This window comes from Lepidochelys kempii, chromosome 7, assembly GCF_965140285.1.
Source record: "Lepidochelys kempii isolate rLepKem1 chromosome 7, rLepKem1.hap1, whole genome shotgun sequence".
Lineage (NCBI taxonomy): Eukaryota > Metazoa > Chordata > Testudines > Cheloniidae > Lepidochelys > Lepidochelys kempii.
In genome coordinates this window covers 115358738-115377376 of record NC_136386.1, presented here as the reverse complement: position 1 = coordinate 115377376, position 18639 = coordinate 115358738, and the positions used below count along the sequence as shown (strand labels likewise).

Sequence of the window (18639 nt, the reverse complement as noted above, 5' to 3'; positions counted from 1 at the left end):
TTGTCTTGTAGGTATTATATTCCTTAAACTTCTAATGGGTGCATGTGATTTTTTTAAAGGAATTGTCACTTAGATATACAGTATAAACATTTAATATATTATTAGAAAAACAGGCTGATTGATTGAAAATGTTTTTTGTGTTGAAAATACTAATTCCAAGGAAAAAATTGTTTTTCTATCTGGGCACATTACTGGCTAAATGATACTTGTTATTTCTGTCTGCTGAGTGATCTGTGTAAGCTAGAGGAATTACCTAAAAAGTGTCTAGTATTGAAAAATACAAGTATTATGGCCCTGATCCTGCAAACTGTTCTGTGCTGGGACCATGCCTGCATCGGTGCAGAACAGCTTGAAGGTTTGAGGTCTGTGACTGAATTCGTAATACTATTAATTCACATTGCTATTTTGCAAACTCAGAGGCTAATATTAAAGGAGAAATCATATCATTCACTCAACAGCTTTGCATGAGAGAGTGAGATATATATTGCAGGATAACAACCATCCGGACTGAATATGGGAATAGTTTCTCTGTTTGGCTAATAAGTAAAGTGTATTTTTACTCACCTCTACACTTCTTCTTCTTCCTTCCAATTAGCTCTTCTCTCTCTTCTTCTGATTTCCTTGCTTGATTTTGTTTTTCCTGCTTCTCTTTTTTCCTTCAAATTCATTGTCTAATTTTGATTCATTCATGTTTGAAGCTCTTTTATTCTGTGACTTTTATAGGAACAAAAAAGAAATCCTTAGCAGTGACACAGATCCATTACTAGACTCAGATGCTGAAATGATCAATAATGATGCCAAAGAGGCAGACGTGCTCAGGAAATATTTCTGAGTGGCCATTGCAATCAAACTGGATGACGTCTCAATATCACAGAATGATTTTTCCAGCAGTGACTAAGGAGCATGTTAAACCACATCTACAAGTCTATAATTGCACTTGATGGAATTTCAGAGACATTTTCTCTTTTTAAAAAAAATTAACATTTTAAAAAAATGCGTTAAGACCCAACAGCATTTAAAAGGCAAACTCTGCTTTTGTTATCAGTGTATTCTTGGCCCTTTGGAAGACATGGTGATTGTTGCTATTTATCTGCTGGACATCTTGGTTCAAGCCTTTGCAGCCCCCTGCAATCCAAATAAAGCAGGTAAAATAACTTCAATTTATTTTTCTAAATAAAATCTTCTCTCACAGTTAAAGGAAGCCAAAGGGTTTCTGGTTAGGTAACAATGAAATATCTATCTTGAGGGATTTAAAGTTTTTAATTCTGGCACAGTTTTTATTGGTCTGACTTTAGTCTCAGCTAACACAGAAAACAAACTAAGGCCAAACTAAGGAGCGGTCACAGTGCATAAAATTAAACATGTGTGAATCTCTGCAGGATCAGGGCCTAAAAGAGTCCTGAAATTAGAAATGAATCTAAAGCATTCTAACATATCAAGGGCTACATCCTGCAAATCCTTGCCACATGAGCAGGCATTACTCATGTGAGTAGTTCCATTGACTCCAGTTGGACTACTGACGTGCATAAGGGTTTGTAGGGCTGAAACCTAACATATATAACCAGGGTACTGTATTAGGGGGGTGAAAGTAACTTTCCGATCCTCCACTGAATTCTGCCTGGGAGCCCAACTGATTTAGTGCAGGACTGGGACCTTGGCTTGCAACTTTCAAAAATTAGAGAACATATATTAGAAATTTATCCAGGATCCCTTAAAATATGAAGTATCACTTTATCTGCATGTCCACTGTGCTTGTGTCAACAAAATGGATAAGCAGGAATCATTTCCATGAGCTATTGATGAATTTTAACAGTTGCTCATGAGTAAGGTGCTTTACTCATGTGAGTAGTCTGACTGAATTCAATAGGCATACTAATGCGTGCAAAGTTACTTGTGGGTGGGTGCAGGATCAGAGCGCAGTTACAAGGAGGATCAGGCTGGGAATTTTGAAAGTTCATTGATTTAAAAAAAGTGGAAATTATTAATGTCTCCACAGCTACATTCTCAATCCTGTCTTCCTTGAGCACCCACAACACAAAGCAAAGCCTGTGGCTATGCCGTGAATTCAAGATCAAGCCCTATGTATCCCATAAGCAGCAGTGTGCTTTGGGTTGGGGGGGATTTTTTTAAACAATATTTTGTTTCTGTAGCTAGCAGTCAAATTTCAATTTTCAGCCCACTAATGTTTAGGCTGCTTTTACTTTTTATGTATTCAAATTCATGCAACCTGTTTCCATGTAAATAAGAAGCACTATCACTGCAAGACCAAGTAAGCAACCCTATGCTGTGATGTGTAATATCTGTACTTCATGTCTGGGTCCAGCCTCTGTACTGACCGTTATTAAAAAGTTTGGTCTGTTTGTTTCATCTTTTGCAAACTGCATTTTGGCTTGGAAATTGTGACAATTATGTTTACATTGGCCCTGTATCGACAGCAATGGATATTAATATAAGAACTTTTAGTAATAGTATGGCCCAGATATAAAGCTGCTATGAATAGATGTACGTCTCCTGAAGACAACAAACACACTTGCCCTGGTTATTTTCAATGAAGTCAATAGTGATATGCTAAGTGACACCAGCTAAGGATCTGGGCCCATAACATTAACATGCGGTAATATGACAATTTTCCTTGTAGTACGATTTCACTTCATTTTTTCTTTGTTCTTTGATCAGCTGTTCTAATTGTAATAAAATTTACACAAAGGGTGAAATTCTGGCCCCTCTGAAGTCAAAGGCAAAACTCTCCCAGACTCCAATGGGGACAGACTTTCACCAAAAGAATTTTGATTATTATGGTTTGCTCTATAGATTTAGGCTGGTGGATTGGATTTTCAAAGAGACCTAAAGGGGTTTAGCCAGGCAAATAACAATAGATATCAAATTTAAATCCAATGGTATTCAAATGCCAAACTCCCATAGGCCCCAAACCTGCTTCCTTTAAAGTTAGTAGATAAACTTCCACTGACATCAGATCCTTAATCCAGTTTGAGATAAAGGTAGATCCAAATGTAAACTCCAGATGCAAACACTACCCACAAAGTTCAGATCTAGATCAGTCTTAGCAGGAGAATGGAACTTAGAATACTTGTATTTTTTCCTTTTAGACATCATTTTGGTGTATTGCTATCCTAAAACCATCATTACAAAAATTCCCGAATGTCCCTATGGATGGGAGGTTAATCAGTTGGCTCTTGGAGGCGTTTGCTACAATGGGGTTCATGATTCAGGATACTACCAATTCACGATTCCAGATTTATCGCCTCAAAACAAGTCCTACTGTGGAACTCAATCAGAGGTAAGTACATCATGAGCAAAAATTCGCTTCCCGTGCATTGGCAGCTACTTTGTACAGCATGGGCCCATTCCAAAGCCCACTGAAGTCAGTGGAAAGATTCCCATGACCATTAATGTTCTTTGGGTCAGGCTATACATGCTGTAACTGAGGCAGGCAGGATGTAAACTCAGACGATTTGTCAAAGGCTCTAGGGCTTTTCAATATCATGGATCATTGACACTTATGTTGGAAGTCAGACAGCCCTGCATCCCTGGCGCAGCCAAAACGCACATGGGATTAGGTCCACATTCAATTCATCTACATGTACATGTACTAACATTACCGTCTTCTCATTTACTTGTGTGCTCAGCTCTCGGCAACTGGGGCCTCAAGACTCTACTGTAACAGAAATGCATAAAGAACCAGAACAGATTGTTTTGCTGATCATTTATGTCACAAGAATGGCCTTTTCCTGTTTCAAACATCAGGCAGAGGTCCCTGTTTGCATCCAATTTTCACTGCCAGCATTTCTCTCATTGTCCCCCCCGACTGCAGTTTAAAAACCCTATCTATCACTTCTACAACTCCATCGTCTCCAACGACAGTTCGGTAATTGTGAAGAGCCAGCCTGTGAATTACTCATTCACCTGTACTTACCATGCAAACTACTTGGTCAACCAGGCTGCCTTCGACCAAAGGTAACTCCCCCAGGAGGAACAGACTCCCCCATTTTCAGCACAGGGCTGGCTCCATTATCAATAACATATGTTTCAGTCATACGAAATGTTCTCAATTTTCTAGAGTGGCGACAGTCCATGTGAAGAATGGGAGCTCCGGTTCATTTGAAAGTCAATTATCCCTCAACTTCTACTCTGTAAGTGCTCCTTCTCAGCCGGTATTTAGTCTGTCAGAGCCTGCACAATGGGGTGAGTCCACTCACTTCATGGGAGCCGTTCCATATTTCCACCAGCGTCCATGAGAAGGGAATCCAGCCATAAGAGCGCCTCTGTTTTGTACGGTATTGAGCACACTGTCACCACGCAGCAGATAATGAACATGGGATTTATGGGGGGGGGATGTACTTATTTCTAATAAATTAATAAGGATCAATCTAGATGGAACAGAGTAGCTCATATACCATTTTTAAAACATGTAATGTCCCTTTGTGGCACAGATTTCGCTGACTAGAGGCGTGTTTCTCTCTTGCATGGTTACAGATTTGATGGTGTCAGAAGAAACAGCCAAACTTTGCTTTTAGGCTAAACAAAGAACTGTGTGAATCCACAGACACTGCTTCTATCCTCCAGTCTCACAAAATATAGAAGCCCCTTTCATTCCTCCTGAAATTTGCTTAGCTGTTCTCCGATGAGCTGGCTGCTTAGTGTTCCCCTGAGATCTTTAGTTCACACTGGATTTGATTTCCAATGTTTGCCCCATGCCAGCAAGATTTCCTTTTAAAGTTCTACCACCTTTTCGGGGGGGCGGGGGGGCACGCGGGAGTCTGTCTGCATTGGCAGAGCAGCAAACCAACCCCTGAATCTATTTCCAGAAAATCACAGTGTAAGTGGAGGGTAGCCCAGTAGCCTAGATTTTACATGAATAAAACACACTAGTAATGATATGGAGCCAAATCCTGAGGCCAGGCTATGGGGCGGCTTTGCATATGGATCCTCTACAGGGCTTGGATGGATGGAATCTTCCCCTATACCTACTGGATTTAGGGTACCAGTGGAATCTTCCCCATCCCCGCTGGTTTTAGGGAACCAACAACCAAAGGCTTTGGTCCCTGCTTATTTGTGGTGTGTGACTGATCTGTTAAATACCTCAATCCTGTTGCTAGTTCCTGGCTGAATGATGGGAGAATAACAAATGATGGAGAACGAACAAGCTATTTCCAATCTGTTCTTTAGCCAAGTTAATTATTTGAACTAAAATTCTTGAGGCTCCAAGGAGTCACAAACAGCCAATAGTACTCCTTGAGTACTCACAGACTACAAATAATGACCACTGTGAGTAAGTGTGGCGCTGACTCATGACATGTATGGGCAAAACATGGGTGAATCACTACTTTGTTAGGGCTGCTCAAAATGTTCTGAACAAAACATTTTCTCTTTAGAAAATGGGAAAAAGCTCAGTTTTGGTGGAATTTTCCATCAGCAAAATAGCTGCCATGGTGCCTCAGTGGAGTTATAGTTCTGGGTCGCTCATGCCCCATTTGCCCAAGTGGGCCCAGCTTCCAAGCCAGACTCACTTTCTCATGAGACAGTGCAGTTTCTTTTTCACCCCGAATTCAAGATGAAAAGAAAAGGTCAAAATATCAAAATTTCCTGCAGGATGAAAATTGTTTTGCAATGAGCTCCATTCTTTGTACTATTCAAACAGCTCTAGTTTGGGGCATAATATTGCTTTATCGCTACAGGGATCCTTCCACCTCTGCTAATCGCTGTCACGGTGATGCCAAATGGCTCAGAGTGAAACTAAAAAGCATAAGGGGCTTGGGCTTTATAACCATTTGCATGCAACGACTTTGATTGCCCAAATGGCCATTTGTGCGCACAGACTCAGTAACCACAAGCCCACATAAACATTTTCACCTTTCACAGTTTGGTGTCATAATGAAATAAACAAACTGGGGGAAGAAACTAATAGAAAAATCAACGTCAAGTGGTACAGGTCAGGAAAAGCAGCTTCAAAAGTGTAGCTCGTTGCAGGGTGAGGATTAATGACGCTCAAACCACTTGTGGCTTCAGCATGACTTAGAGATTCCTTCTGTTTCTTGACAGAGAGTGTCATAGTATCTATGCTGGCATCTTAAAAAAACATGTTGAGTTAGGCTTGTGGCTGCCTCATGCCTTCAAATATGTTAATCACCTCAGGCCAAAGATAACAAATACCTTCCCAGTGTTTTCAGGATGGTTAACATTACCTTGTGTTGTAAAAAAGGTTGTAGAAAATTCTGCTTTCTCCCAACAGAGGGCAGCAGGGAGCCTTACATTTCCCCTTCCAAGTCTTAAACCCGGAGGAATGTGCCAGGGCCCTCCAAACAGAAAGCACCTGCTGTTTTACAAAAAAAACCATGTCAATAGGTTGCTACTGGAATGAGGCCAATGCAGCAGATGTGGTGGAGCGAGTGTACTTGACACGAGGGGCAGGGGTGCGCACTTCAGCAGTTCACTGCAGGAGGGATTTTGCCTGACTCAGAATTCTTCCGGACGCTCCCGGGCCGCTCACACTGGAGTAGGAGTTCCCCCATCCTTTCAACGGAGGCAAAGTACATGTCTGCCTCCACCAGGACGCTATTAGCACTTTCAAGGGACTAGGTAGCAGCAGGAACTTTGTACCATGATGCGTTTCCTCAGCCACAGAGTCAGGCAGGATTAATTCCATCCCAGCCATAAGTATGGTGCTCTTATCCTTCATCCCTTGCCTCCTTCTCTTGGTCATCTCTGCAGGTAGTGAATCTTATAGACCCTGTGAGGATTGGTACATCCAGTTTCTGCATTCCCCGTCATCCATTCTTCCTTCTGCAACAAGGCTAAGCAGTTATAAATCAGTGTAAAGTTCTTAATGTCACAGACATCCCATGGTTGTTAGCCTAGGTACAGTCTTTAGGTTTAAGTTCAATACAGGCAGCCTATTGGATATTTCAAAGCTATGGCTACAAGAGACTGCTGTAATGTCTCTAGGCTTTTGTTGTCCAGAGGAATGTGAGAAAAACAGTGCTAGAGAATGAGAAAGTTAGGAAACAATTCAAGGGAAGAAACAGATGAAAGATGGTTCTGTGGAGCTTTGGGGCTGTGTATCTTTCTATCTAACCAGATAGACAACGCTTTGAACTGTACACCACACTTTCGTTTACACAGTTTCAGTCTCTTACTAGCTTTGTTTTACTACAGTGCAATGAGAAGCTGCAAGGCTCAGGGTCCCATGGAGACATGCTTTGTCTGGACATCAGCACGCAATCCTTGTCAGTTCAGCAAAACACATTTTGCAACTCAGACTGTCTTTTACAGAAGCCTCTTCTTTCTTGCTGGACATAAACATAAGGTAGCTGGCTAGCCCCTTTCCTGAGAAAAGGAAGATGGTTTCTTGAGCCCTCCTGCAACTCGACTTTACAATTTAAGCCTTAATCATGTCAATGACTGTTGTAATCTGACATTATGGGGGAAATGCTGTTAGCAAAGATGGATGGATATAGTGATATGTAAAGCTAATCGTGTCTGACCCCATATCAGAACACCCCTATCAAGGGAATCCAGACTTCTGAACTCCATTTTTCTGTGCTTGGCTTTATTACGTAATCACATGTCTTTGCTTTGGTGGTGTTATTAATGCACGCTGCTTCTTTCTCTCAAAGAATGCCAAGTTTTCAAGCAAAAAAGAAGCCCCCTTTGTCGTTGAAACCTCAGAAATTGGTTCAGATGTATTTGCTGGAGTAGAAGCCAAGGGGTTAAGTAAGAGGTATGAAAGGTATTGATTTACAACTGGGAACTGTCGCTGACAGATAGATTGTTGCTGATGTCAGTGTATTGGTTGGTTTCCTCACAGGTTTAAAGTAGTTCTGAACAACTGCTGGGCAACACCTTCATCTGAGTATTTCTACCAAATCCAGTGGCCACTGATCACAAAAGGGTAGGTAATTATATGAGTGAGGCCAAACGATGTGTTACATGGATGAGTTACGTGAATATCAAATTGGGTGTTTTTAGGTCATGTTTGTACTGGTTGGCAAAGCATGATATTAGTGTCTACAGTCATACAAAGTGTGCACAAGAGGGATTGGTCTTGCGGTTTGCGTAGAAGCCTAGCAGTAATGGTACTGAGGCACATAGTCCAGGACAGATTAATAGGTAATAGCTTGTTACCGAGAGGACTCTGTTGGGCCTCCAATGTTTGTAAAATCATCCAAGGATTCCAAAAGTAAGAGGGTTGCATGAAGAAGCTGTATCACATTCTGCTTTCACTGACACCCAAGCAACCCATGTATTCCCCTACATGTCATAATGGTGCAGCTGAAAGCAAAATGACTATCAAGATGGGCTCAAGAAGAGCGTTATGAATGCCTGTCTCACTCCAGTCTCAGGCAAAGGGAGTATCCTGATGCTGCTTTTCGGAGGAGGCTAAAGAAAGCAGAGCATCAGAAATCTAGGGCCGTTAGACCTTGCAGCTGTGTCTGTTCTCATGACACTTTTCAATGTGCAATTTAGGTGCGCAACGGACAACTCTATCTTAGTGCACGAAAATGGGAAAAACAGCCGGGCCACCTTCCAGTTCAATGCTTTCCGGTTCCAAAACATCCCCAAACTGTCCAAAGTCTGGCTGCACTGTGAGACACATGTCTGTGACAGTGAAAAGTTTTCCTGCCCTGTGGTAAGTCCTTCCGCTAAGGCTAAGAGATGGGCCCAAGCTACAAAATTCAGACTCACGGTCAACAGCCCCCAGTCAAGTGTTTGGAATCTGGGGGTCTGGTCTGTTTCTTTGCTCTCAAGAGAAGTTTCTTCATTGTGTAGTTATGTTCTGTCCACTAGAGGGAGCCAAAGCAATGCACTTGTAAGAGGAGTCAGCACATACTGTCCCTATATTGAGTAGGCTGATGTCTGCATTTCAAGTTTGATTAAATGGTTTGGGGCAAATTCAGTTTTGTTTTGTTTTTTAAATGGAAAAAGTTCAGTGAAAGATTTGTATAGAATTTTTTTCAGTATTTTTCACCAGCAATAGAGCTGAGTGAAAATAATTATCCCAGTTTTGAAAGAAACGGTAAAAGAAAATAAAAATCACAAGTGTTTTTCAAAAAATGTTCACTGTTTTTTCCACCCCGCTCTATGAAACTTTTGTCCCCCTGACCCATGACATGCAACTAAGGCCAGGAAACAGTCTCCTACCAGTCCTCCTGGGTGTCCCAGTTATCATCACATGGAGCCAGGAGTGAACAAAATCATTTATGAAAATAAAGCAAACAAAGCCCCCTGAATCCCTGGGCCTGGAATGGAACCTGACAGAGAGCCAAGCTGGTGGTTGCAGTACTTCCAAGTATTCCCATTATCACGCAAAAAGAAAAGGAGGACTTGTGGCACCTTAGAGACTAACCAATTTATTTGAGCACGGTTCAGCTGCCACAAATCTTCTGCAGCCAGCCTGAGGGTATAGGATGGGGATTGTCTCATTGGCATGCACAAAGAGCTCCAGGAGTCTAACAACTAGTGGAGCCCATTCCGACCAGGAAGGCCCACAGCCTGTCTGCTGCAGATAAGCTTGAACCAAGGTGGTGGCTCTGGGGTTACAAGCAATGTATTTTTCTGGAAACCAAAGTTACCATGTGCAGCTTGTGTAAAAATAAACAAGTTATGTGATCTGGAAGGGCCAAGGAACAGGGAAGATCATTCAGGCTGTAGTGCACTGGTTCCAAGACCAATAGTGACAGAAGGCATTATGCTACGTATCTGGCAGTCTATGAGGAATGAATTTGGTGGTTTCAGGCCACTCCCCAGTGGACAGGAATCTCAGCTGGCAATAACCATAGCAGTATCCTCAGTGACCACCTTGCAGAGCGGCCAAGTTTTGAACACATGGGGATCAACCCTGCTTTCCCCTCTAGAGGGGGTTTCTCCAAGCTATTGTAGAGAGGGCAGGTTGGCCAAGTCTGTGGTTCAATACAAGACATGGGTTTTGATGGCAGCTGTCATTTCAGCACCTTAAAGTAGCAGCAAATTAATTTGAAGGTCATTTTTTAAGGACTGCTGCCTATAGCCCATTTGAATCCACTCTGGGATTCTCAGAAAATATGTAACAGGGATAGTCTTTGAAGCATGAGAGCTGGTCCTGCTCTACCCCTCCCAGGAGGGGTGCAAGGAGCTAGTAATTGGAGTCTATCAGGTTTCATTTTAAAATGCAAAATACAGGGACTGACCAAGATTTCATTTTCTAACAAAGGAAAACTTCAGGGTTTCTTTTTTTAAATAAATGACTCTGTCTGTTCTTTTGAGCCGTGTGAAAAACGAAAACGACGCACCGAACAAACCGGAGGCGTTCTAGCAGCGGAATTTGCAGTACACAGTAAGTGTGAATGTTTTCTATTTGGAAAAGAATTTCTCTCTCTTACGAAGTGTCACATATGGTAACAGTCAGTCATTCTCCGAGCAGGGATGACAGTAAGAGGGAGAGGTACTGCTTCCATATACATTTATCCCTAGTCAGAGAATGGAGAAGATTAGCAGCAATTAAATAACGATCTTTAGACTTTGGTGGTTACTTGGAAGGGTTGAATTTTGCTACAACTGCTGTAGAAGGACCAGTTCCAAAGTCCCTCCATAGATAAAGCGACCGTTTAGTTCAACTACTATAATCCTGGAATACCCATGCAGCCTGGGTTAAGGGGCTCCAGGCAGGGATGTTGCACTGTGTGTGGGGGGGAGGGTTGGGGAGGGGGGTGGGGAATCTCCCCTAAGTCTTCTGTATGCCAGTGAATCTGTGCTTCAGGTGTTTCTATGGATAAGGCTCTTTGGCTGGTGGATCTGCACAACTGTGGATCCACTTGCCGCTCCATCCAGTGATATCCCAACACACACACACACACACACACACAGAGAAATGTAGCTCAAACCCATCATGTCCACCTATACCTACTTCTCCCTAGAGGAGGGCCCAGAAGTTAGCACTCTTAGGACTGTAGGATCCAGCCCTCACGTGCAAGTCTTTTCGTGTGGATTCTTTGAACACTATGGGCCTAATTCTCATTTACACTAGGGACCCTTTACACCACGGTGACAATTAAATCAACACCAACTTTACAGCCCCTTTATGCTACCTGAGCAGTATAAAGAAGCCTTTAGTGTAAATGAGAATTCTCCTCTCACTTACCCTGGTGTAACTTCACTGACTTCAGTGCTCTTGTTCCTATATGCACACTTACATCAATGTAAGCAAAAGGAGAATTAGGCACTGGAGATGGAAGGAGGATTAGTCCTGTTCAGCTTGAAATTCACAGAGATGTTAAAGCCGTGAGAGAAAATGCTTATCAAAATGTGACATATATAGCTGCATGTTATCTGTTCTGTTCCCCCAATCATACTGCTGGATTTTGCCTTCCTTTAAACAATGCCATCCAATTGTTCTCTTTTCTAATATTATACAGATGGAGGTTTATCCGGTTACTACAACTTCTCAGGTAAAGAGCAAAATAAGACACCAAAAATGCCCATCCCAGAAAGCAACTGTCCATATCGATCCCATATGCTTTTTTAAAAACTTGTAAATCTACTCAGAACAAATGGAGTTCCTACAGAAGAAAGAATTTTCAATATCGATTTTTATTTTGCAACATTTATGTGGTTTGTTTCCTTTTTTGGTACTTAGGGTACCTTGGACAGTGAAACTAGACCTGTCAATTGCACTTTCTTCTAGTGTCAGTTTCACTCTTATTTTCATGCTTAGAAAAAATGCCATGAAAACATTTCTATTCTTGTTCGGATTTGTAAAACACATTTCAAAAGCCTAACACACGGACCGAGTCACTTTAGGGAGCTCAGATGCCAACGTGATGGGCACAGGATCAGAACCTAAACAGAATTTAATTTAAGACGTTTGAAGATTTCAGCTGAGAACTTACCTTGCTCTCTGTGATTTCCTTGCAGCTATTCTCAGTCATCTAATCTTCCTGCTTGGAATCTGTGCTGTTTTACTGTGAGACACAACCCAGCTGCAGTTCTCAAATCATTCCCCTGCTCCCCCGCCAGCCCAAACACACTTTGTAACGGTACTTTACTACTTAAAACAGTGTTTATTTTACTAACGGGGGGTGGAGGGGGAACTGTATTGTTTTACAGGAAAAATAAATAAAACATGGCTTGATTTTTGTTTCTATAATAATGGGAAATAATGACACTGATCTTTCTTTTCCCAGCCTCTGCAGTTATTTTACAAAAGCGAACAGCAAGGGCTTACATGTGCTGTTCACTTCTCCCCTTTGAACGTGTGTGGTGTGAAACAGGGCTTGTTTCTAGTATGTAAGAAACACAGGGACATGTGAACTCAGCACTTCCCAAAGCTGAGCCCCCTTCAGAAACAAACGAACAAACAAAAAGCCCACCAGTTGTAGCCCCTTTCCACTGGGTCTTGCTAAAGACTTCCCCAGCTCAGTTAAGGACTCGATCCTGCAAGGTGCTGAGCAGTCAGCCATGATCCAGTGAAGCACTTTAAGCACAAGAGCTGTCCCATTGAAGTCATGAAGTTATTCATGTGCATAAGTCTCAGGATCAGGCCCAAATGCTCAGCACCATACAGGACTGAGCTCTCACACATCTCGTGCACCTCACCTCCTCTCCCTGCCCCTGTGTGTCCAGCAGGGGTCTGAGCACCACACAATGGGAAATGTTGCATTAACTTTTACCTAGACCTATGTTAGCCATAAAAACTGACTCGGTGGAGAAGCAGATCAATATAATCTAGCATGGCTCCATACGAACAGACACCACTGTTGTCAGCAAGGGTCACATGCGTGATCAGCAGCACAAAAGGCACAAATCCTCACCCCTTGAATGAGAGAAGTATTTAAAGTGCAAGCTTCTTGGGGCAGGGACTCTCTCTCACTATGGACAGACAGTCGGAAGGTGTGACGGCAGCACGTGTAGGCATACCCAAGTTAGATGTGATCAAGCTAGCTCACTAGAAATATCAGTGGAGGGGCAGCATGGGGCCAGCCACTCCTACATATGGAGGGTTCCAGGCAGACTTATAACTGGGGGGCTATACTGCTATGTTGCTTTTTTTGAGCGAGCTAGCGCAAGCAAATCTAACTCCGGTTCGTTCAACTCCTGCTGTAAAAGTGCCTCATGACTACAGTGTTCAAACAGCATCTCGTACAATGGGGCCCTGATCTCCGTTGGGGCCCCAAGATACTATCACAATACAAATTATAATAGTAACAACAATTCTGAGCTGTCAGTAGGTGGATGGTAATTATCACCTCTGGGGATTCCCACTAGTGGGAGACATGACCATTTCCCAGGAGCGAGATGTGTTGAGCTGTAGAATGGTGTCTTATGGGAAGTGATGGAAGGTCCATTGGTTGACACATTTGAAACCAGATTGGACAAAACACTTGAAAATGTCCAGAAAGGAACATTCTTCCAGTGAGCAAGGAGCTGGATGGAGGATCTAACAGGTCTTTCCATCAAACTTTTATGTATTTATGATAAAAGAGACTAAAATGAATACACTAGGTATAATCAGTTTTTATTTGCCCCCATTAATCCCAGTGCCGGCACTACACATATCTATACATACCAGTACAGAACATAGAACATGACTAAAACAAGAACATAGACAATACCAGACTGGATCAGATCTGAGATCCACCTAGTCCAGTATCCTGTCTCCAACAGTGGCTAGGACCAGATGCTTCACACAAAAGTGCAAAAAGCCTTGTGGCAGAGAGATGGGGTAATCTGCCTCACATGCCAGTTTTATCCTAATCCCGAATCAAGTTTGGTTTAAAGCCCGAGGCATCTGGTTCTATCTCCTTTCCAATGCACTTTGCATTAACTATCCTACCTCTGTCTGTTCTTTGTTAGCTAAGTAACCATGCTGCCCCTCTTTGAACCCTGCTAAATTCCTCTAATAGCTGCATTCTTTTCAAGCTACCATTTTAATGTGCTTGCCTTTTTTCCATTTCATTTATTGGGATCATTGCTACTGATGCTATAATATTCTGTTATGGTTCCTCCATTCTTCCTTCCCACTCCCTCCCAGCTGCACCCGTTTGATACATCTTGTCTGACTCTTTGGGGCAGGGGCAGTCATGAACTATGTAATCATACACAGCACCACCACAGTGAGGCCCCATGCCCTGGTTGAGGCCTCTAGGTGCTACCAGAATTATAGAATTAATAACAATAGTTGTTAATAATTCATTTGACGTTGCACATATAGTACTTAACCACTGTAAAAAAACTAACATACCATTTCTGTGTTAACCTATTACATAAACTATGGCAGCACATGAAAGTCAACACCGCTAAAGCTAATGCCGGGGGGAAACCCTGAAATAATTCCAGTAAAATACCTTTCAAACTTATTGTCCTCCTTTTTCCTTGCTAGAGTATTCAGAGATGATGCTGTATGTCTACAATTCTCAAATTCTGTATAGGTTCTCTCTCACTCTGGGCACTATTTGCGTAAATAGGTGTAAGGCATCTAATATAGGTAGTTTAATTTATAAGTAGCTTAAAGCAAGGATTCCTATTAGCTAAAATAAGTGACAAGCAGAATCCACTATGACGACCGCTGAGATAATAGTATCAGATCCGACTGTATTTAGCCTTTTGAGCCTAGAGTGCACAGTCTCCAGCCAAATTGTTCTAGCTAGGTTGGGTTTACATTAGGTGGATGGCTTTCCTCACTTAGGCCTGTTCCTATCAGTAAAACTGCCCACGAGAAGACATGTCAATGAGATTTTACTGCTTTGAGATATTTCCTAGACCCCAGCAGATCCTGTTGAACGTTTCAGAGATTCACAGAGCATCTTGACTCCACAAAAGTTTCACGTGGCTTTTTTCATTCTTTATTTGCTCACCTCCCCTAACATTAGCAACTCCTCCCAGCTGCTTTCTGGCCTAAAGCTTTCCGCCTGTCCATGCCAGAAGGGATTAACATGCTCATGTCATGAAATGTGAAGGTTAGACAGTATTGGCTCTGGGTCTACCCTGCACCTTCACCAAAGGCAGGTTCTTATGTCCATGTTGGTTATCTATTCCTGTATCAGATTGTCTGGTTCCACAACTCTTGCATAGGAAGCCTGAACTGAGCTCCCTTGATAGGTTCATTAGCGCTGCTACTGATGATACAGCCGCTGTTATTTTGCACCAAGGTGAGTCTCGCACCCATGTGTTCCCAGGAGCTGAGTGTGTCACAGAATTCCCACAGTCCCTGCAGTTGTGGAACCAAGCGTCTAAGTGCCAAACCTCCCAGCTGATATTACACCGCTCCTGATTTAGCCCATGCAACTAGCTGCATGTGGTCATAACACAGGCTACGAAGTTTGGATCCTGATCCAAATGTGGATCGGTTGTTCCCCAAAGTTCAGAAGTGATTTGGGTTCGGGCTTGTGACTGGGTATACAACTCCTTAGGGGGTTTCAGCCAAATCAGTCCCCATCCCAAAGGGGGCAACTCAACCAGTCTGGAGCAGCACGTACAGGCTGCAGTGGTGACCCAGCTGCTATTCCCAGGGAATCCAGGAGCGTTCTGACCTACAAGGGAAAGACCTGAAACATTATTTAATGGGGCCTGTAATGCAGAGAAGGGAAACTGCACTTAACCTTCATTTTGCTCATCTCCATATTGTTCATGGTTGTTAATTTCCAACTTATTGCTATTTACATTGCTAGTATCTGAGGGTTCATTCTGGAATGTGGCTGGTTGCAAGAGATTTTAGCCCATTTTGTTCACAACAATCTATTTAGCTTCTACAAGAGATCACCTTCCAAGACAGGAGAAGACGGGGGTCTGCTGTGGTTGGTGGGGAAGAAAGATATTTGTCTAGTTCTGAAGATTTCCGCATTCATCAGTGCAGTGTTTGAACGATGATATTAGTCTTCCATTCATTCCATGTGGCAGTCAAATGGCCTCAGTTTGTATTGTGTTCAATAGTCCCAGCAACGAGTTCCTCCTACTGCAACAAGAAGGTGATGGTGATCCAAAGTGTCAAGAACCTCAGGGAGAAGTGGCACAATATGATTCAATTTTCAATGCAGAGGAGATGAGGACTTCCTTTATATGGGTGACTATAACAGGGTCAGGCCTGATCCAGCATGGGACCCTGCTGCTGACTCAGTTTCCCCTTCTTGAGTTTCTCAAAAACTGTGCCCAGCGAGTCTAATACTACCCCTTCTTGGGGTCTGGGTTTATTAAGACATCATCACAATTATAAAAAAGCAACAAGTATAGTAGCAGCTAAAACAAGTCTTTCTCCTGTCTCCCCACTCCAGTTTCTTAAGCCTCTCGCTGGGCTTCTTTCCAAAAACCCAGCTTCTCCTGCCTAGTGTTTCCTCAAGCCTCTTCCTTTTACAGCTGTTACATCTCTTAAGGTTTCTGCTCCTGCTGCTAACTGCAGGTTGCTCCAGCCAGGCCTTTTCCCTTCAGTGATGAGGGAAGCCCTTTTCCTTGGTATCTCCCCCTAGATCCCTGCAGGCCTCTCTCCCCAGATTCCTTTATATCAGAGGTTCGGACCTCAGCTCTCTCTCTCTCAGCTCCCCGCATCCCTTTGAGCAGGGCACCTCTGCCAGGTCCCCTCTGGGTTTGTCTGGAGAGCCCTCTCCCAGGTCTGTCCTTGCTCCTGGCCTCCCTTTCTCTGAGGGAGCAGGCTCTCTCTTATCAGAAGCCCTGCCAACGGGCTACCATCACATGATGCCTGGTCACCAGACCCAACCATTGGCTGAAGCCCAAACTCATCACCAGGGTCCTGAGGACAAGGCACAGGTGGGGCTGGGTCCAAATCCCTCAAAGGGCCAGCCCATCTTGTGACAGTGACTTTCTTTCAGAAGGATCCCAAAATGTTTTACAAATGGATTCAAAACCTGTAGCCCCAATTCTGCAGTCTGGGTGTGGGAGTTTTGTTCATTGAAGTTAAGAAAGGTTTGGCCACATGAGCACTTCAGGACTGGGCTCTTAACAGATTATAAGAATTATTTCACCTCAGTGTGTTCTTGGTTTGAATGTGGCATATCAGTGCATAGCCACCTAGCCTAGGAATTTAAGCTGGTCCTAATTCTTCATTCCCTGAGCTGTACTCAGCTATCATGGAGATTAACAGCTGCAATGGCTCCCCCATTTCAGGGCTGCCTGTACGTGGTATAATGGGCCTACACCAGAAGAGGATTGGGTGTAGCAGAGCTCTTCCCTGCCCCATCTCACCCACATTCTCTCATTCCCCTTACTCTGGGTAGGAGGGGGACGCTGGCGTACACCAGTAGAGAATTCTCCTGAACAGGGCGGATTCTCCACTGGCACTCTCTAGTTTTACGGTCACTTGCAGCCATCGGCGCAACACAAAAGGGCCTTTGCAGACCAGAAAATCTGGCCCTTTGGGTTTTACATCTCAACCAAAAGGCAAAAATATCTTGAGAAGAAAAATGCCAGTCTCCAAATTCTTGATGTGCCACAGCACAGCGGTGCAAATGTTTCCTGATCTTTTTGCTTCCTAATTATATAAAGCTTTCAAAATGCATAACATGCTTTCTGTTTCCAGGATGTTTTTGGTGGGCTATGCATATTAATGCATCATCAGCTTACAAATGGTGAAAATGTTTCTCTCCCTTCTTAAAGACTACGCTGCATAGGATTGCAACACACTCTCTGTCTTGTCTTCTAATCAACTAGTAAAGGAACATAAATAGGAAGATACAAAACTTCATCTGCTTTGAAAGGGCATCTCCTGTGGGTAGAGATAGGATTTGCCAAGGTTTTAATGCAACAAGCCAAATAGTCCTCATATTGGGAAAGACTGTAGGCCAAATGAATTGCTCATATAGAATCACAGAATCATAGAATATCAGGGTTGGAAGGGACCTCAGGAGGTCATCTAGTCCAACCCCCTGCTCAAAAGCAGGACCAATCCCCAATTAAATCATCCCAGCCAGGGCTTTGTCAAGCCTGACCTTAAAAACTTCTAAGGAAGGAGATTCCACCACCTCCCTAGACAACGCATTCCAGTGTTTCACCACCCTCCTAGTGAAAAAGTTTTTCCTAATATCCAACCTAAACCTCCCCCACTGCAACTTGAGACCATTACTCCTTGTCCTGTCCTGTACTATAGATCTTACTTATGTCATCTGTTTATGACAGAATTGAATTTTACCCAGTGAATATGCTATAACGTGGTGCAAAGACTAGTTTAATTCCCTCTATTTCTTATGTACCAAAGGTCATATCCTACCATTGCTTTTAAAGGAGAACATCCCATTGGCATGAATGGAGAGTTCTTCATGTGCACCTGTGACAACTGCCATTTTGGTCATGACCAGGGATTGAGCCAGGGAGCTCCAAAACCTTTACATCTTGAGTTTAAGTACTGTCTTATAATTGGGAGCTTTAAGAGACTCAGATGCTATGTGGATTGGCCATGTGGCGGTGGGCTGCGTAACACACACTAAACAGTTGGTTACACTTCTATGCCAGCATAGATCCCAAGTGGATTGAGTTTCAATTGAGTCTAGGAGTTAATGGGCAAGGAATAACCTGCTGTTTTCAGATTTAACAACCAAAACAGTGTGGCTTGAAAATGTTATTGTAAGTGATAATCCCATCTCATAGCCCAGGAATTGTTATTCACAATCCTCATGAACCACAATGCCATTATCCCGCCAGGCC

The 18639-nt window shown here is 43.0% G+C and overlaps 1 protein-coding gene across 1 annotated transcript; it reads left to right on the top strand.

Moving 5' to 3' along the window:
* The first annotated feature begins 1069 nt into the window (after positions 1 to 1069).
* On the top strand, positions 1070 to 11646 carry TECTB (tectorin beta). The gene is made up of 9 exons (XM_078853935.1): positions 1070 to 1145; positions 3108 to 3298; positions 3833 to 3975; positions 4079 to 4151; positions 7635 to 7738; positions 7826 to 7909; positions 8485 to 8647; positions 10261 to 10330; positions 11630 to 11646. Exons 1-9 carry the CDS (start codon positions 1070 to 1072, stop codon positions 11644 to 11646), a joined length of 921 nt encoding a protein of 306 aa, XP_078710061.1.
* Positions 11647 to 18639: the final 6993 nt, after the last annotated feature.

Bases quoted from the DNA above. Each gene is read 5' to 3' on its own strand.
- TECTB (XM_078853935.1), top strand. From the start codon at position 1,070: ATGGTGATTGTTGCTATTTATCTGCTGGACATCTTGGTTCAAGCCTTT. The intron at 3,299-3,832 runs GTAAGTACATCA...CCCCGACTGCAG, and splicing joins ACTGTGGAACTCAATCAGAG to TTTAAAAACCCTATCTATCA. The intron at 7,910-8,484 runs GTAGGTAATTAT...TGTGCAATTTAG, and splicing joins TGGCCACTGATCACAAAAGG to GTGCGCAACGGACAACTCTA.